General features: G+C 31.5%; 2 protein-coding genes across 7 annotated transcripts; both read right to left on the minus strand.

Moving 5' to 3' along the window:
• Positions 1–888: 888 nt before the first annotated feature.
• Positions 889–1,982, minus strand: LOC126659739 (abscisic acid receptor PYL4-like). Its single transcript, XM_050353070.2, has one exon. The coding sequence runs from the start codon at positions 1,780–1,782 to the stop codon at positions 1,150–1,152; it is 633 nt and encodes a 210-aa protein (XP_050209027.1). The 5' UTR covers positions 1,783–1,982; the 3' UTR covers positions 889–1,149.
• A 12,355-nt stretch (positions 1,983–14,337) lies between these two features.
• On the minus strand, positions 14,338–20,995 carry LOC126660483 (SNF2 domain-containing protein CLASSY 2-like). Of its 6 annotated transcripts, none has more exons than XM_050354022.2 (7): positions 20,771–20,995; positions 19,575–19,645; positions 19,141–19,382; positions 17,454–18,830; positions 17,207–17,344; positions 15,053–17,008; positions 14,338–14,643 (listed from the first exon to the last, which is right to left on the minus strand). In XM_050354022.2, the coding sequence occupies exons 2-6, from the start codon at positions 19,621–19,623 to the stop codon at positions 15,086–15,088; spliced, it is 3,729 nt and encodes a 1,242-aa protein (XP_050209979.1). In that variant the 5' UTR covers positions 19,624–19,645; positions 20,771–20,995; the 3' UTR covers positions 14,338–14,643; positions 15,053–15,085. The 6 variants fall into 6 exon arrangements, with proteins under 6 accessions (XP_050209979.1, XP_050209977.1, XP_050209975.1 ...); XM_050354020.2 differs by having other exon boundaries at positions 20,676–20,995; XM_050354018.2 differs by having other exon boundaries at positions 20,638–20,995.
• Positions 20,996–21,376: the final 381 nt, after the last annotated feature.

The following is a 21,376-nucleotide window of genomic DNA, read 5'->3' on the forward strand; positions in this document are numbered from 1 at the left end:
TTTCTCCCAAATCTTTATTTTAATATATTATATATGTCCTCATTCAATGAAATTCTTGAAAGGAAGTGTGATTTCATGATTGATCCTTCTAGTAAATTTTTTAATAAATAGTTTAGTTTTTAAAATTATGAAGTCTCAAATTTAAATTCAAATTAGTTGATTTCCTAAAAGAAAATGTTACATTCATATAAGGTTTGAATTATTTTGATTAATTTCTAATTAATTGATTAAGCCCTATTAAAATATCAACGCCGACTACCATGACACAGCTAATATAAGCATCAAATTTTTCAAATAATCATCTCAATGTACGATTAATTGATTAAAGAAAAAAAGAACCTTAGTCGTACAACATATATATATGATTATCCTAATTAACTACCACTTGATTGTATTTTTAAGTATACTTGTCGTTAATGATTTTTTTTCTTTATCAATTTAATCAACTTGTAGACCACGTTCGAAGCGTGCTTTCTGCATATAATATACACTATTTTGAGTGAATTACAAGAACAAGAATCTTTTCTACATGTTGCATTTTTAATTATATCATTTTTTGATGAATAATTATATCATGTAATCAACCATATTTACTTTAATTAAAGATAATGGTTCCAGCTTACGATTAAGCAAGAGCTAATTATCATCTTAAACCCATTTCATACTACATTTAAAATGTAGAAAACATAAATTATACAGATATAAATTATAATGATGTGATTATCTTTTAAACTAGTTAATTAATCTCCATACACAACAAATTAATCACACAAAAAAACCAAAATGTACAAAAATTAAGAACAAAGAGAGGGGACATTATGAAGAATGAAAATTATATATATGCACATAGTATTAATACTAATTATTAAATGTAATAATACATATAAATTTACGATGAGTAATAATTAGCATAGCAAATCTTGAAGGAAAACAAAGGTGACATATAGCATCAAAGTACTATATACAACAACATCTTCATGAAGTGCTACATGGATTTACAAATTCTCAATTCAGTTCCGGCAATAAACGATCGACATGATCAAATCAAAACCGAGTCGAAAATTAAAAAAATTGTAAAAAAAAAGATTTGAAATTAAACAAATCAAGATCATTAAAAAGTTTATGGTAAATTAATTACGATAATATGATCTAGATTTTGCTATTATTATTATTCTTAGCCATATTTTCAGCAATCTGAGCCAATGATTGCAAATTGCACCTTAAAATTGTATCAACAAAATCACAAGTATCCTCGTTAGTATTTCCTGCCGGAATATCAACTACGTAAGATTCGATAACCACCGTACCGTTGCCGCTCGGAGAAGCGTGGAGAGTCGTGACTGACCGGTAATTCTTCAACCGGTGGTCGCCGTCGATCATACTAAAGCTGAAAACATGACGTTCATCGTCAAGAATCTCCAATCTTTCCGTACTCGACTCCGCCGGCAAACCCGATATTACGTGAACTTCTCTTAACGTCCCTACATCTCCGTCGCCGTTGATTAAGTGACACGTCTTGATGAAATGTTTATACGCTTGTGGATTATCAAAGCGCCGAACCACCGACCAGACGGTGGAGACAGGCGCATTTATAGTCTTGAACACGGCGGAGCAACACTGGTTTGGCCCTACTGTGCGTGTGTGGTAGCAAGAAACAGTTTCCGGCGGGGATATTTCCAAAGAAACCGGCTCCGGCTTCCATGAATGCTTGTGGCAAGAAAGGCCGCCGCCGGGGCCGGCGGAGGTGGCTCTGTGATGCTGTAGAGAAGCGGCGGAAGGCATGTTTTTTTGTTTATGTTGATGATTATATTATGAGTTATGAGAATTAGGGTTAAAGATTTATGCGTAATACATGGGGATATTTAGAGTTTATATATGTGAGAAGAGAAAGAAATGGATTAAAATTTAGGGTTTTGAAAATGTGTCAAGTTGGATTAAATTTTGTAAATATTTGGGGAAGAAGGCAAATGAATTTGTTATGTTTATGATACATTGATCATACGCCAGACTAAAGCAGCAAGTGGATCATCAACTTGCAAACTTTTTTGGACTTAAATTCGTTTTTACCAAATTATCCTTTTATTCTATTCATAACTACAACATTGCCATTACTATTACTACATTTGGAATTAAGACAACTTAAAACTATTAGTAGTTGCAAAGCGACATCTCATAGTTGGAACTCGTCCAGAACACTTCATGTACTCTGTATCGCAAAAAAATTAATGATAAAATAGGTTGACAAATTGTATAAATGCGGTAATGATCCCTTCTCTTGACACGATTAGGATAATACGACTACAGGTCATTTAGTAATTATGTCAATATAAATGAAAAACGAAAAAATAAATGATGTGTCGATTTTTCATTTAACCTATTGAATCGATTATGAATCATAACAACATGACACGTTTAACTTATTTATTGAAATGGTTTGAATATAAATACTAACGTGATATGTTAACTTTTTGTATTTAAATAGGTCGGATATAGGTCATATCAACGCGACATGTTTAATCCGTTTGTTAAAAAGGATTAATGTAGATAACACCTCAATGAAAAATTTAATATATTTATTAGTATCGTGTTGGATTGGATCATGACATGATACAACATGATACATTTTAAATCACATTATAATTAAACAGATCGAGTGAATTTGCATATCTATCTGAATATGACTAGTTTTAAGTTGTGTCGTAAATGGATTGGTTTATACTACAAACACATTTAACCTTAATCATAACATATGTTATTTTTCTCGTGATATTCGAATCACGTCTGCATGCCATTGTTATTTTGACACCCATATTTAAAAGAAATAAAAATGTAGTATTAAAAATTTAATTTCTTTGATAAGAAATTTCTAAAAGTAGACAATTATTTTTATTTAATTAAGTAATATTTTTGTATTACTTTTCCTAATATACTCTATTATATATGACATAGAAGACATTAAAGTATTACTTAAGTGTATAACTTGAATTAAAATATATGAAAATAGAGCCTAAATTCAGGACAGAAGAACTCTACTCTACTCCCTTAATAAATTAATTAAGGTAATTTTTGGCAGATGCAACATTTCCATCATAAATTAATTAAGATACTATTTGAACTTAGAGATCTTAAAATTTTATAAATTTTATAGATTTTTAAATCCATAGAAAATGAAATTCATATATTTATAATACCTTGGGTTGTAATAGAGTTCTTAAATTTACAATAATCTTTTTAAAATAAAAAAAATTATGACAATTTATCATTTTTTTAGAAAAGATTGATTTTAATTTTTTTTAATTTATGAGGTGGGAGTTAAATGAAGAATTTTTAAGAATAAAAAATTTAATTTTTTTTATGACTTTTTATAATTTTTTATCCTATTATGAACGGTAAATTTTTCTTATTTTTATAAATTATATAAATTTTTACCATTCAATATCTCACTGTACAAAGAGTGCCTAAGATAATTTTTTGCTATAAAATTTATAACATAATTATAGGTTAAATATAAAATTTGGACCTTCACGTTTGACTTTGTTTATAATTTAGATTTTATTGATTTTTTTGTTTGGAAGTGGTATCTAACGTTCTCAAAATAACAAAATTGAACCTCTTTTAGTAAAAAAATTTATCGACCCTCCTTTAGTAAAATAAATTCGCCTTTACTCATGTTATCAAATTTAAAAAAATCTTTCATATTTAAATTAAAATAAATCTCATTAATATGCCTATGTCGTCCACGTTAACAAGAATAACATTAATTTTTTGTTATTGTTAAAAGAGAGTTTATTTAGTCATTTTTAACAACTTTCTTTTAGATACCATTTTCAAATTTTTTTTTTCAAAATCCAATTTAAAAACTGAGGCTAATATAAAGACCAAAATCGTATACTTGACCCATTATACTATTGTCTGGTTGTTGATTTATAGTGGTTTGTTTATTTACATTTGTCAACTTTTTAATTAATTAATAGTGTAATAGTGAAATCAAGATCTCTTGGAAGTTGCAAAATACCCACTTTTATTCAACCAAATACTTATAAAATTCGATGTTTATAAAATATTCATCATCATGCATCTTAAAATATTCATCTCTCGAACTCCTAAATTATAGACAACAAATTATACAAATTATACAAATTGAGTTTCAATTGATTTTCTTTTTAAAAATAAACAAAAAAAGTTAGCAGCTAAAATATATACATATTAAATTTTAATTTTTTGCATTTGTAATAATTTATATAAATTATTCAATATATTACATCACAAATTTCATTCTTTTTAAATTTTGATAATTTTTATCATGTTTTTGTTTTTCGGCGTTATTAATTTTATACAATCTGGTTCATTAATATTGTAAATTAAGATAATTATATTTAGTAAATGATTAATTGTATTTTTGGTATCTTAATTTTTTAACATATTCTATTTGAGTATCTGAACTTTTTATTTCATTTAAATTAGTGTTTTAGCTTTTTAAAAGTACATTATTTATCAAATGAGTGTGCTTATCTATTTTCAATCACTACAGTCCATGCTACTAATAAATTCTAAATTTATTAGCATAATATTCAATTCTAATGCCATATAAGAAAATGTATCATTTATAAAAAAAATTATTATTGTTTTATTAATATGATAGTGATCAGTGAAATTTAAGTAAAACAAAGTTTATTTTTGCCTTTTCAGCACACCGCTGATCCAAACAAGAGTTAAAAACACTTATCTAAAATAATTTAAAGAAGTTGAATTATTAATTTAAAAGAAATAAAAATATTCAGACACTCATATAGAAGATTTAACTAAATTCGACTGCTACCCGATTAGATAATTTAAGTATTTAGCAGTAAGTGTAACCCATATAATATTTTATATTTGCTTGTTTTTAGTCCAAATTTACTAACATTCGTCTAATCTTGAAAATTTATAAATCATTAACAGTCACATATATAGTCACATAGGTCCTTCTTACCAACCACTTTTAATGCATTCTACATGCTATACAGTTGCCGGCTATGACTATGATTTGATAATAAAAACACTTCACTTTTAATTCTTTTAATATGTGTGTAAATTATTTAAATCTTAAAATTTTAAGTAATTTATCAAAAGATATTGAAAATTAATAAACCCCAATCTCATATTTAGAACTTTTTCTTGGCATGTTATAGTGTTGTTCATATCCATCGCGAAGGTAACCGCTCCGCAGATCGTATGGCAAATCATGGCTTTCGCCAAGATATGGGACTGATCATTCACGACACCATGCCTCAGGGAGTTGCTGACTGCATTTTGAATGATATAACGGGTGTTTCTTTGCCCCGTATGTGTAGATCGCTTTAGCTTTTTTAGACCTTGGCCTATCCCCTCTTTCAAAAAAAAAAATTGTAATATAATTGCAAATTAAATCATGAACTTTATCCAAATTTGCAATTATAACACGAACTTTAAAATTTAGTAATGTTAGTAATTAATTTTTTTTTTTTGGCAAATTGATATGCCGATTTAAAAAAAAAACGGACATAGACATTGTAATATACCGCCAGGTGTCGTTTCATGATTGGTCGGTGTGTCAATTTGCCAAAAAATGAAAGTTAATTACCGATATTGCTAAATTTCAAAGTTCGTGTGTTGCAATTTCAAAATTAGGATAAAGTTTGTGATTTAATTTGCAATTGATCCTTAAATTTTATTAGAAAGTTATATATCAATCTATGTTACTTTCAATAATTTCAAAATTATTTAACCAAAAACTAAAATTAATATCCACACATAAAAAATGATTCTTAATACCGATTTAAATTCGGATCGAATTTGATACAAAATATTTGAACTGCATGTATGTAATTGTTTGCACTGGCCCAAAAAGAGCTCATATGGGCTAATTCAGGTTCTTTAAACCCAAAAGCCATCACCTATCCTTTTGTTCCTATCTTAGCTTAATAGTTATCTTTTTTAGTCATTATCTTATTTTTAGTCATTATCTTAATTATTTAGTTTAGTATTATCTAAATAAGAGATTGATCTCACTAGATTAGGTTTTCTATTTTAGGGTTTGCCCCTATAAATAGCTAGCTTTAGGTTTGTATTAACTACAACTCAAATTAATCAAACAAATACAACTTCAAAGCCTGTGCTTTTCTATCCCCAACCTCCGCGGTTGGTTAATTTAGGAGTAGTTTTCAGTATTAATCTCGCCTGAGTTCATAACTCCCAGATTATTACTATTAGATCACGTGGTTAAGTGTCTTTAACCAAACAACACACTTTTCTGACTAAATTTCGGACTAAAGCATACTTCCATACAGAACCCATTATAAATTCAAAGATTCGCGTCTGGAAATTTTCCACGCAAACATCTTTTGGCGACTCCACTGGGGACGTGTTATGGTCGACACAAGGACTGCATTTAAGAAGGAAAGTGTCAAATTCAGACTCTTTGCAAGCTGTGGTGCAATCATAGTTTTGATCAAATCATGTCTTATTATTCGAGTCAACTATCGTTGATCATAGAGAATATGAGAGCCGAACGTGCTGCTATCCAAAGGGAGATCATGGCCGATTTTAATAAATTAAATTCGGCTATAAATAATCTTGCTAAGGTGTTAGGAGGCGAACAGATCAAAAAGCCAGCCTATGACTACAAGATCACCGAGTTTTCTTTAATCTATACTGAAGACATTGATAGTGTTGATGAAATCCACACCGATGATGACATCGACGCCGATCTTGACGTTAGTGATACTGAGACCGAAGAAGCTTGCATCAATGATGATCCTAATATTAGTATTAACCTTGATGATATCAAAGATGATATTTCTAGGCAAGTCAACGATACTGGGGGGCATGGGCGATCTCCATTCCTTTTAAGGGGTCAAATCCCATCGGATTTTGTACAAACCGATATTGCTGATGATGAAAATACCGAGAGGCAAGGCCGATCACCATTCGCCTTGATAAGTCATGCCGAATTGATTGTTAAGAATCTACCAAGGTATGTGTCGCGGTCAATGATTCATGAAAAATGGAATGAAATTTTTAGTCAAGGTACAACTTATTTTTTACTATATTTTCGGTCAAAAATTCAATATATGAAAGAACAGATTAAGCCGATTTATAATAAAAAGTTTCACTTTAAATTTTGGACGATCTATTTAAAACAACCACGAAGGAAAAGAAAAGGTTGATCGTTTAAAATTGAAAGTAAGCCGATCACAATATTACAAATTGGTTGATGTTGTGTTAAGTGATCGGTTAAAAACGTTTTAAATAAGCGAAGGTGGCCGATCAACAATGACGTTATTTTTAAAAATTAAATTGATCGGTCAAGTGACGATCAATGCATTTTAAGAGTCCAAGTATGCCGATTCAATGGGTTAAGAAAGTGGTTCAGTGACATTGAGAATCGGCCAAGTAAATTATTTGTGGAATGGAAAAGCTAATATGGTGACATGGCGATTAAAAAGAGATTTAAAGTTCAAAAGTAAGGGTTGCTTCGGAGATCAAAGACACGCGATAAAAATACGTCTTCTCACCTTACTTGACATTCAGCTAAAAAGACGTGGGGGACATTGTTTGCACTGGCCCAAAAAGAGCTCATATGGGCTAATTCAGGTTTTTTAAGCCCAAAAGCCATCATCTATCCTTTTGTTCCTATCTTAGCTTAATAGTTATCTTTTTTTAGTCATTATCTTATTTTTAGTCATTATCTTAATTATTTAGTTTAGTATTATCTAAATAAGAGACTGTATCTCACTAGACTAAGTTTTCTATTTTAAGGTTTGCCCCTATAAATAGCTAGCTTTAGGTTTGTATTAACTACAACTCAAATCAATCAAACAAATACAACTTCAAAGCCCTGTGCTTTTCTATCCTCAACCTCCGCGGTTGGTTAATTTAGGAGTAGTTTTCAGTATTAATCTCGCCTGAGTTCATAACTCCCAGATTATTACTATTAGATCACGTGGTTAAGTGTTTTTAACCAAACAACACACTTTTCTAACTAAATTTTGGTTTAAAGCATACTTCCATACAGAACCCATTATAAATTTAAAGATTCGCGTCTGGAAATTTTCCACGCAAACAGTAATGGATACATATAATCCAAGGAGTAGCTCTAATGGAAATCAAGTTGGTAAGAGGATTTTTACTCTTTCTATTTTAAGAAGAGACAAATAAATTTTGCTCCAATATTAATAAAATATTACAATGTTTTATGTTACTTATTTATCCCATTAATAATTAGAATCACACTTAAATGTATTGTAAATTAAATTTTATTTAACGATTATTTGAAATTATCAAAGGGGCAATAATGATAATTCCATATAAATTGAGACATAAAATGTAAAATAAATTTTTAAAATAGAACGTATAAAAATGAAAATACACCTCTTTTTAAACGGTATGGAAGAAATATTAAATTTTAAGGGCATGAATTTGATACACATCAATGATCATTTATTAGGTATTGAGACTTCATATTATGACAATGTAGATCATATCTCATTGAATTTCTACCTATAATTATGAGATTGACTGGATTTTAATTTTCATTATCTTTTTAAATATATCACACCAAAATAGAATTTATAATTATACTGAGTGACAATAAAAAATAACAAGTAGCCTATGAATTTCCACACAATTTCTCGAAGGAAAATTCTAGGGTGCTTCCGCCTTCTGGTAGGAAATAAATTGAAATAAATTTTTCATATATTATGGTGCAAATAGATGCATATGTACAATCATGATGGTCGTCATCCATGACAAAAATTCCTAACCTTCATTGGAGTTGGCATTTTACTCCGCAAGGTAAGTATATACCACATCAGACCGGAAAATTATCCAATACAACCATTGCGCAATATTATTCGTGCAATAAACAAATAATGCGACGTACGTTAGTCATGTGAAAAATCAAATGATAAACAAAATAAACAAAATAAAAAATTCTATATCGCAAATGTTCATTAACTTGTTGTAAAAATGATGTGGCACAACTTTTCTATAGAACAAACACTCCATCAAACTATTTATGTTCAAAGACGGTTTATTTTTTATATAAACTAAAAAAATTAATCTGAATCCGCATAATTTTAATATATAATGCGGATTTAAATAGTAAACATTACACTCAAATTTTGCTATGGAGAAATTTTAAAAATTTAATTTAGTTGAGTTTAAGTCAATTTAAATTTATATAATTAAAAGAGTTAAGTTAATTGAAATGGATATGAATCACCTAAATCCAGTATTGAATATGATCACATCATGCAATCTGAATTCAACATTTTTAAAAATATCATTTCCAATTTTTAATCATATTCTGAATCTGACTTAGTCTGGGAGCTTTGGCCTGGTTGGCAAAACTCCTAAAACATCCTTCTGAGGTCCTGGGTTCGACCCAGGCCTCAGCAGCCAGTGGGCTGATTTAAAAGGAATTGTATATAATCACAATTAACTCCCGCTAACCCCCGCTAACAAGTAGAAATAGGTCTATCTTTGGTAAAAAAAAAATCTGACTTTATTGTAAAAATATGCATACTAATATTAGGATTATCCACACATTTATTCTCAAATTATTATTGTTACCATATGATTGCTAAAATAGACATGAAAAGGCTAAGTGTAATATTGCCGTCCCTGTTAGCTACTTTGGTAATTTACCATCCAATGGTCTCTATTTAATTTAAAACTCCCATATCTGAATGAAACTTTCTAGAAAATAGGACTATTGGAATAAAGGCCAATTTCATCCTTCAATTTTTTTTGCTATTTTTTTTCTATCACCATAAAATTCCTTACAAAAATTCCTTACTATTTAGGGTACTATACTATATTAATTTGTTGAGCATGCCGAGATTTAATAGGCAGTATAGATTGAAAATTTCAAAAGAAAAATCAAAATATATACTATTTTCAGCAATTTTAAGATTATTATATCAATATATCCTATATCAAAAAATGGGTCCATTTTAAGGGTATTACAATAATTTCAGTCATCAATTTGGTGGATTCTGAATTTTTCTTTTTATAAACTTTAATAATCTCTTTGCTCAAGTTGGCATATGAACTATTAGTTTACTCCTACAACTTTTGACATAATTTTGTTCCCTTTAAACCCTATTTTTGCTTTTCATTTGTCTTTTCCTCTATATTTCTGAATTTCAAAACTTTAATATTTTTAAAATGAAAAAAAGAAAAAAAGATGAAAAAAATAGCATAACAACCAATTAATTAACAAAAAGAAAAAGAAAAAAAGATCACATTTTTGCTACAAGTGGAAAAGCAATTAGCATAGTGATCTTTCACATTCATTAGACCTTAAAATTGAGATCTCAACCTCCCAATCTCTCTTACAATTTGGTGTTAGCTTTTATTGCTCCCAATCACAATTATCCTACTATCTTAGAAAAAAATGACATTTATTGCACATTGAGCAAAGGACAATTATTACATAGACACATATATATATTTAAATGGAGTAGTGCTATATAACCCTCCTTTTTAACCCACCTTCTTTAACCCACCTGACGTGGCAACAAACTAGTGGATGCATTAAAAGTTGTTTTTTGAGATATACATTTTTGGAGGGTAATTAGACGAATTAAATGCTGCCACGTAAGGAGGGACAATGAAGGAGGTACAAATGGTGGGTTAAATAGCATTTTCCATTTAAATGCGCAAAATTATTAGATACGCGTGAGGCTTGAATAGTATACGAGAAATACATCACAATTAATAGGGTGTGAAGTATACATCGGAAGTAAGTAAAAAATGTTATGCTGATTGAAAATCTGATCAATGAATGATAATACAGACGTTGAACTCATCTTAGGATACCTTTTATTTTTAAATTTTGACGTTGCACATCTACACCAATTGATTGAATCTTCTATCAATGGTCTAAAATGCCAAAACAAATGTGTTTCACATTAAAAAAAATTAAACATTCATAATGAAATTACAAATTTATGATATTATTTGCGTCTAAGTCTGATTATATTTTTCATTAGTTACTCGGGTGATTCCCTAAGTTTGGGCTCGTCCCCTTAATCAAGATTGAAGAAACAAATTCAACGATTTCAACTAAATTGTGACTTTTTCATCCTGTTTTAAAAGTCTCATTATTTCTTTATAATATTCCACTTAAGAAGTTCAATTTGTATTTTTAGTACATTTTTTAACTTGAATGTTATATTTTACCCTTTTTCTTATCTTAATGTTTAAAAACAATTCACAGATAAATTAGTTATTAAATAAAATTTAAAACAATTACTAATGTTAAAGTATGAATAAAATTTATAAATTTATACTTTTCTAAACTGTGAGCAAACTAAAATGAAAATTCTTAAATAAGACGGAAGAAGAAATAATAGGCTTCATATCATTAGAGTTCAAAGTTGATCCAACTAAAAAATAGAAAAGCAGAAGCATTAAGATGCATTTGTTGGTGTAATTTTAGATCAAAATAAGACCAAATCAAACTAAAAATAAAATGAAGGAAACAATTTGTCATTTAATTTCGTTTGTATATTAATCATTTTTGACCTTATTGCTTTAAAAATCAGGAATTTGAAGTGCTTTGCAATTTTAACAAAAAATTTCAATTTTGACAATTTAATGCACGAACTATTACTTTATCGCTATTCGAACCACCAACCAATTTTCCATAAAAAAATACCGATGTGGACACTATAATACACACTATGTTGACGTCCACGTCTACGACCTTTTAATAGAAAATGGCTTGGTGTTTTTAATTTGCAAAATTTGAAAGCTGGTGTTGAAAATTGCCAAAAATAAAAATTCGTATTGAATTGCAAAACACATTTTAGCGATTTTTAAAACAATTAAATCTTTAATTTTTTTAACAAATATGTACATTTCCACTAAAGTCAAAAACTCAACTTGTTCATTAGGCAATTTCCATTAAAGCAACTAGACTTTTATATATAGATCCTCGGCCTCTATATGCCAAAAATCCAGAAATATTAGCATTTTCTACAGAAGAAAGAACTAGAAAACTTAGAAAGAACACATTAATATAAATTCAACTACTATTTTCTATATAATAACACCATTTGATATATTTTAGATTGTTTTAATAATGCCACCAATTCCGTACATTGTATGTAGGAGCAAAACCAAACCTATTGAACTTAATAACCAGAAAAATAATTCTAAACAATGCAAAGAAGACTATAGGTAAAGAGTAAGACCACTATGCAATAAATTAGTTCAAACAGTTAGCTGGATGATAAATTCCAAGACGATCCATTTACACGACATGACACGAAATTAAGCAGATCCACTCAATTTTGACACGGAATCATAACATGTTTTTAGCGAACAGAACAGTTTGTGTTCTGTTAACACGTTGAACAAATGTATAGTGTTCGAATTTGAAATTTTGACACGATTAAGTAAATGTGTTGGATTCGAGTTGGCTAAATATATCTCAACTTAAATTAGCAGACGACATGTTTATAATACGGTTGTACGAACGGCCAGCCCTTCAATAAAGAATCAAGAATCTTGCTAAATGATAGACAATAATACAGAAGATAAGCTTCCAATGCACAAAGGTAGTAGTGTAGTTCACAAACTCTTCCGAAGTGAAAACTTCTCGAGTCATACATTTTGTCATTTCATTTTCATCTTCAGGCGTTTCAGAAGCTCCGAAACTCTATATTTACAATTTTCTCTTAAACCAAATGCCATTGACTATTTTCCATTTTCCAATTTTCATTTTAGCGTTTCCGTGCTACATACGTCGGGATATGTGTATATATTAATTTATCTATCTAATATATAGTAGCCAAATTGACTAGTTTATAGTAAAGATTGTTCTGATCCAAAAACCAAGTCAAGGAAATGTATCTAGCACATACTAATTCATAAACATATGTAAAGCATTCTAACTTTTGCTTTCAAGTTGCAATATTTATTCAGCTTTTTTCCAACTTGGTAGGGGTAGTTCATGTAGCATGTTTATCAAAAATTAAATTCTTTCCTCAAATATTTATATATTAAATGTTAGCTTTATCTAAAAAGCATCTCAATATATATATAACTAATACTTGATGTCATCTTTGGAAATCCCTAATCTTTTAATAAGCTGACTGTGACATCAATTCCTGTTTTCAAACTCAGCACATAGTTTTGGGTAGTAAACAACATTGTTAGGCAATTCCTATTTTCATGTCATCTTTGAAAACGTTCAAACGGGAAACGCCGAAACAAAAAATGGAGGAAAACTATTTTTTATAAGATTAGGTTCTAAATATAGAGTTTGGGAGTTTCAGCAGCGTTTCCGAAAACAAGAACCAGACTCTGAGAGCTAAAAGTCTTAAAGTTTCCGTGCAACTTAGCTTCTTGCTTGTTTTGCGTCTTTGTATGTAAGCCTAAATTTCTATCAGGAAATTCTAAAGCAAGCAAGAACATGTTAATCATTCCGTGTATTATAAGTTTCATAATCGACAAACTTATAAAGGAAGGGCCTAATCATTCAAAAATAAATAACCTTACCGATTTTTTTCCGTTAATGGCAACCCCTTACAAAAATGTCAAATTTGGTTCGATAAGTTTATTTCAGTCGCAGCCAACTAGGCAAATTTATTGAAAAGAAAAAGCTTTTGTATTTTTTTCAATTATAACCAAACCTAGCTAACCTTTTTTAAAATCGGGATAAACATTTTATAATTAGTCTACAATTGACGAAATGAAAAAGTTTCATCATAAATGAAAAAAGTCGAAAAGGTTTGATCTATTTTTGAAAAAACTGAGTAGTTGCTACAATTAAAATGTACTTATCAAAATTAGGCCCAAAATTGACGTTTTTGAAAGGTTGGGCCATTAATGAAAAAATTCAAAAAGATTGAACATTTTTAAGTGATTAGGCCTAAAGGAAGCTATAGGAACAAAAATGTTTATGCTTAATTCTGAAAGTCTTGAAGTGTCTGTTATACAAATCCTATAAAACCAGGGTAGAATAAACTGAACATAATTCCTATACAGTTGCATTTGATATGAAGCTTGATTCTCCGTTTACGCGCATTTCATTCAATCAACAAGTATAATAAAAATGAAGATTACACTTGGCCGTCTTAAAACAAGCAAGAAAATAAATGAATTCGATGATCAGTAAATGATCCGACTAAAGTAAAGGCGATGTGAGAGTATACTCAAAGCTACAGAACTAAGATTTCGGCAGGAGAAAAGATAATATGATAGTAAAACTGATGAAAAAACGATAATTTAAAAGATAATCACGAAAGATCCTAGCTACTTCACGGATATTTGATTTACATTTTACGGTTATAGATTTCCAACAATAATAATGAGATCTTATCTACTATACTTTACCAAATGAATGACAAACTTTATGATAAAGGCAGGCTTGAGTAAGACAATGAACAAAATTTTGCTACTAAAAACTAATAAATAATGATTAAACATGGTTTATTCAAGTACAATTAAGTTATTAATAGTTATTTTTCAGAGAGTTGAAGGGGGAAAAAGAGCTGGACAGAGAGCTTACTTCGAAAAAATTTATGGCCCGACTCAGCATAATATTATGCTATTCAGTTACATTGCTGCAATTATTAAAATCTTCCAGTTTCCAGCAAACCTAAGCAGCTGCAAAGGTGCATGACAAAAACCAGAGATCAGAAATGCAAATACTAATAAAGCTTAATTGCTTTAAAAATCACGAACTCTTTCCGCAATTTAACACAAACTTTTATCTTGGCAATTTAAAACACAAGCTATCATTATTTTGCAATTCGAAACACCGAATATTTTTCCGCTAAAAAATGATGATGTGGACACCGAAATACACACGGTTACGGCGTTCATATTAGCAATTTTTTAACGGAAAATTGCTCGGCGTTGCGAATTGCAAAAGAATTTAAAGTTGGTGTCCCGCATTGCAAAAATTAAAAGTTAGCATTAAATTTGTCAAAGATGCAAAAATTTGTGATTTTTAAAGTAGTTAAGCTAATAACGGGCAGACAAAGATTGCAACAGATCTAGAATGGTTCCTTACACATATGTTTTGATTGAAAAGCGAAGAATTCAATCATCCTGTTGAAGCCTTCTCGTTCTTCATTATCATATGGAAAGACTTAACGCGATCTTCCTCCACCATTTCTCTTAACACATCATCTTCAATTTTTTCGGCTTGCCAACGAGAAGGATCCTCGACAAATGCCTCGCTGAATATCATGCTAGACACCCACTCCTTCCATGTTGTTCTGCTATACTTGTCTTCTTCAAGTGTACCGGTTGCGAGGAGCTGATAAACATAGACCACTTTTTGTTGGCCGGGACGGAAGGCCCTCGCAATAGCCTGTTTCGTCTTGGAAGGATTCCACTCGGAATCCAACAAGATTACTCTTGAAGCTGCTGTCAAACTAATCCCTTCAGCGCAAGCTGTGATCGATGCAAGAAGTACTCTTGAAGGACTCCCGGGTTCCTCAAACTTGTCAATAATTTTTCCTCGTTCAAACAGCTCTAGATCCCCTGTCAGGACCATAATTTCTCTACCCTTTTGCCACCGAAAGACGTTCTCAAATAAGCCAACAAATGTATTAATGGGCGCAATGTTGTGGCAAAAGATCAGAACTTTCTCCTTTTTGACTATACGGTACACGAGATTCAAGACAAACATCACTTTCGACCCTTTCTTGAAATCATACTTGAGCTTCTCAATTTGATCCAATTCATCACCAGAAAAGAATTTGTTCACACAGTTGGAAGTTTTGATAAGCCACGGATGTATAGCTGCAAGTGTTATCAAAAGCTCGAGTTCTAACGGGTATCCGTGATATGTAGCCATAATCTTGTGAAGTTTCACCAAAATCTCATGTTGGATATCTGTTGAATTCATCAATATGGTGTAGATTTGTAAACCCGGAAGACCATCGGCAGGTCCACCTTCATACACATCAATGAACCCACTAGTGATTTTTCTGAGCATATTTATTCCCTCCATTCTTTCGTCAGGATCATCCGTATTATCGATTTTTCTTGCTATGTTATCTAAGAAAAATTTCCTTGCTCGAGATTCTAGCAAATGACGAGCCTTCTCCTCCCCTTTCTTTTTTCGCTTAAATTTCGGGTCCAACGCCTTCAGAACTTCTCTAATAAATTTTGGTCTTGCCAGACAAAGGGTGTTGAAATACTCACAGAAATTATTCTGAAACACCGTACCAGAAAGTAATATTCTAAGATCAGTTTGAACTTTCATCAAGACCTTCCTTAACCTTGATTTCGTACTTCTCGGGTTGTGTCCTTCGTCTAATATCAAGAGCCCCGGACTTTCCCTCAACACTTTAGCTAAATATATTCTGTGATCAAACTTTGAATCTTCACGCATCAATGTCAGAAATGAAGTATAACCCATAACCAGAACACTTGGTTGTGCATGCCACTTCTGAATTTTCTCCAAGCAGTCCAAAACATGCATAACATCTTGACTGGGTTTTGGACCTCCTCGAAATGCCACCGTCTTATCCCTGAAGTTATGATAGGATTTGCGGCCGTGTATTAGATGAACCGGAACTGGAATTTTCCACTTAATAAACTCCTTGTACCATGTATAGAGTGTTGTCTTCGGCGCAAGGACTAAAGGTCGTTTTCCCGGAAACAACTTCAAGTAGCTAGTCAGGAACGCAATAATGAGAAAAGTTTTCCCAGCTCCGGGAGTATGAGACACGACACAGCCACCTATTTTTTTCGATGTATTCTCCATTTCTGCAGGAATAATAGACCCGGCAACATTTTTCCACAAGAACTCGAAAGCTTTTTTCTGGTGCACATGTAACTTCATCCTAAGATCTGGGATTAAAGCCCATGCAGTATTATTATCTTCTGGCAAAGACACATCTTCACCGACAGACACAAACTTGTCAAAAATATTTAAGCCATCATCTTGGGTTGGCTTAACTGAATCTTCCTCGGTGAATGACCTCCTTTCCGCAGCCCAGCCTACATTTTCCGCCTAATAAAATGAAAAAAAGAAAGCTATTGTGAAATAAAAGAAAACTATTAGAAATATGTTATTTCAACAGATTATATATTAGAATAGTAGTTATCACGAACACTAGCCGTGGATGAACACTAAAAGGAAATTGAAATTTTGCGGCGAACAAGTGAAAAATGTACTAAAAACAGTAAAATGCTTTAACGGTTGACTTACAAATGGTGCAGAAACAAATTTTACTTCAGTGCTCACAAAGCCGCATAAGTGGCATAATATCCCAATTTCTTCATCCAGCTTGAATTCATGCTCGCAATTCTCATCTGAATTTTGCATGTTCTCAGTCGAAATTCGAACCTGAGAATCCTCATACCAAGCTGAATTAGAGATAAAAAAAAAATCACATGAATAATGTATCTGAGATAAAAACATTATTAGATCTCGATATAACATTAGCAAATTATACCTCATCATGTTCATCAAGAAGATAAGTTGATGCCAAACATAATTCCATTTCTTTCCACAACATTTCAGTTTCAGATTCTTCATCCTCATCTTCAGTTGGCGACGGCTCCGTTTTCTCTGTTTGGTTCGAACGACTCTTTGCTTTAAATTCCTCCCATTGATCAATGACTTGTGTTTCCTCCTTTGATGAGATCGTGGAATCAATATTCTTCATGTACGATCTTATGAGTTTATTGTATGCACCTGCACTTAATGTTGTCTTCCTATATCTCAGTGGCTCACCGAAATCATTCCTCTTTAGAGGTGCAGAACGACGGTAGCTCCAGTTTGGAAATTTCGTCTTTGGCGGTCTTCCCCTCCATTTGGTAGTTTCAACAACCATACCATCTAACATATAACTACTAATTTTTCGTGCTGCTGGGGAACTTCTTGTTCTATAATAATCAAATGAGTTATCATCAATGGTCTTTCGTAAATTGCCTCTGGAAGACTTTTCTGGTGAATTCAGTTCTTCTGAAGGTTCAGGATCACTTTCAGCAGGAACAGGAACTATAGCAAGTTTATTTTTCGGTTCCCTCCGATTAACCTTACTTGATTTCTTCTTGAATTTGGATAGAGGAATGTCGTCAGGTTCTTCAATTTCTTCCTCTGTTTGCTCTGGGGATGAATCTGCATTTTGACCAAATAGTAATGACAGTGGTAAGAACATTTCCTCTTCCTTCCATTTGTCTGGCGTGTATGGCATACATCGGACCCATCCCACATCGGCAGGAAGATCACAGCCAAGAAAACGATCTGGTTGGACATTTCGACGCTTAGATCGCCGCAAGTTCGTAACACTATATAGTTCATCTGAATCCTCTCCATGGATGTCAGAAACCGGTTCAAGCTTACTTACCTCATCAGGAGAAAAATGAAGAACAAGCGGTGTTAAAATATCATTCTCTACTCTGAAACTTAAGGCCTTCAACTGATTGTTTGATTTTAACGACGAGCAATTTTCATCATTACCCAAAATTTGATATACGATTTTATTTTGAACGGATCTCACATCAAATGCAAATTGTGCAAAAACAGATGCCACAAGTAACCACGTAATGTCAGAGCAGAACTTCCCGATAAACAGTTTAGTTCTTTGTACATTAGAACAGTCTTGAGAGAACTGCCATCGGTAGAACTCGCCTTCACAAGGAGGTTTATCGAGCCTCTGGAGGAGGCGAATTCGGTCTATTCCTACTTCTTCAATGTCTTTGCTAAGTTTTACTCTCTCTGACCCGAGAGGTCCTTGGTTAATATGGCGTTTAATAAAAATCTTGCATTCACAATTCGGTTCATGAGGCTTCCTTTCAATAGAATTTATTCTAGCATCAGTCCACACCTATACAATAAAGAGGATTTTGATAATTAACATTAAATTAACTTCCACATAAAAGTCAATTTGCAAAATTCAAAAAGACAGAACTTCCGAGCAACAAAGTTGCTTATGCTCTTTTGATTACGTAACAATATAGACACACAGTTCATAATATGCTAATCAAGCTACAACAACTTTAGCAAAGCATGTTGTTGAGATCAAAAGGTATTACAGAGAGACTAATTCATTCGATAAATAAGGAAACTAAGTTAAAATTTTCGAATAATCCGCATTGTTAAACATTGGTAAAACAGGCCTAGGACAATGATCGTACCTCTGAATTTTCCAAATGTTCTTCATCCTCGGTAGATGAAAGAACACAAATATCAATCCCACGCCTCAAAAAGCAAGTGCAATCAGATATTGTTGCTTTCCTTGACCTTAGACGAAAGTCAGAGTAAGGATCCTTCCTGTCAATCGCATAACGACTATCGGCAAAATGAAAAGTTAAACCCCCATCTCTAATCTCTAGAAACTCCACATTCTGCCACGAGCCACAGCATAAGGCCTCAAAAGCTGTAAGATATAAAATCATTATGGCCATATTAGAAGCTACTTCATTGACTGTATAACTTTAATCCGATTTCTACGAAAATTAAATCATTTAATTTCTTATATTCATAAGATCTTGACATTTTCTACCATTTAAAGAGTAATATAGCAACAAATTTCATTTCAAACAAACAAGAAAAGTGAAGTAATGCTTACCATACGCATCAAACGGATGGTCGGATTCATCTAAGCGCTTTCTCTTCATTATTGATCAACTAAGAGGATCTCTGCAATAACATTGAACATAGGTTTCATTGACAGTTGCATCAGCAACCAAATTAAATAAATTTTCACTTCTAAATGATGATATTCCAAACAGAAATACTTGCAGAAAAACAGAATTTGATACTTATGAAACTAAAACAGTAGAAACTGAGGTTTATTTTTCATTTTCAGGAATGATGAATCCCAAAAGTATATGCTAATATAGCTACCTACTTCATCTTTTTTAGTTTAACTATGAGGTGTCCTGGACGGTTTCACAACTATGAAACGGCACTTTTAAACTTTCCGCATAGAGACTAATCCCCTCGAGTCGGGTAGGTCCCTTGCGGGAGGGGAAGCACAACAATGCAGATTAACTTTGTGCCCCATGATTAACAAAAAGAAGTGGTGAGTTTAATTACCAAAAAAGGTGGTTTAAATGTGAAATCATAATCCGAAACAAGAAAAGAAACTGAGTTTTTAGTGCTAAACATAGGCCATAATTATTGGTTAAAGTTCAACAATGAAATCATTTTAATTATTTGACACTCACCTAATCTGCAGAGCTCAGTGAAAATAACAGTGAGTCATTATCATGAATCTATCAAAAACACTGGACTTTTTCACATGCAAATCAAACCACCCAAACTTTTTTTTCTCGAGAAAATAATAAAGAAAACCAAACAGAAAAGGAAAAGAAACCACCAGACTGCAAATAGCAAAAAATGCATGTCATGTATATCCCCACAAACAAAAGCAAAACACTGATCAACCCATAAAAACACAATCAAATTCAATCAAAACCATAAAATGACATCATTTCTTACATAAAAAACAACAAACTTTTTCATAAAAATTACACAACCAACACTGTAAAATCCAAGTTTACCTGCAAAAAAACTTCTGGGTATGGTTAAAAAGCAGAATTAAAGCGATGGTTGATGAAGAACAGAGTTAAAAACAATTCTATAATTATTACTATGATCAAAAGAAACTGACAGAAATGCAAGTGGACCTGGAGAAATGAAAAAATTTCCGGAAAAAGGACAGTACAGTGAAGAATTCTATAAGTGGTCTGAGAATCTTGGGGTTTGTGCAATTGCATGAGGTGGTAATAATTATAATTATAATTATAACAAAGTACTGACTGAGTTAAATGACTTTCATGGAGCTACTACTGAGTCTGTGAACTGTGTTCTGTTGTTTTTGTTTGGTCAGACTCAGTCTAGTCACTCGGTTTCTTTTGAGGTCAAGGAGTGTAATTTTGTTGGAATGGGGAGGGTATTTGAGGAATTTAATTTGAGTTTTGTGATTTTAATGATTTTGATTGATATTTTATGTTTTTGGGTTCTTGGGGTTTGGGAAAAACAAAAAAAATTGTGGAGTTTGATGACTTTTTGAGTAGGTTTACCAAGTTTTTAGGGCTTTTTAGTAGATAGAAAAATGCAGCTTCTTTTTCTAAAAAGACAATTGTTTAGGTTTTGTGACTTTTGTCTAGATATTTTTTAAAATTGAATCAATTTTTTTGGATTTTGTAAACCTAAACCAAATTAAATTTAAAAGAATTAATTTTAATAACCGAATCAACTGGTTTGATTACGCTGTATTTGATTTGCTTATTTCAGTTAAGTTTATATTAAAATTTACAATTATTTTTAATATTTAAAACCAGATTAAATTAAAGAATTAATTTTCATTAAATCAAACTAAATTAAACCTATAGTTTTAGTTTAATTTTTCGATTCGATCCGATT

Source organism: Mercurialis annua, linkage group LG8 (assembly GCF_937616625.2).
Source record: "Mercurialis annua linkage group LG8, ddMerAnnu1.2, whole genome shotgun sequence".
In the NCBI taxonomy this organism is placed as follows: Eukaryota; Viridiplantae; Streptophyta; class Magnoliopsida; order Malpighiales; family Euphorbiaceae; genus Mercurialis; species Mercurialis annua.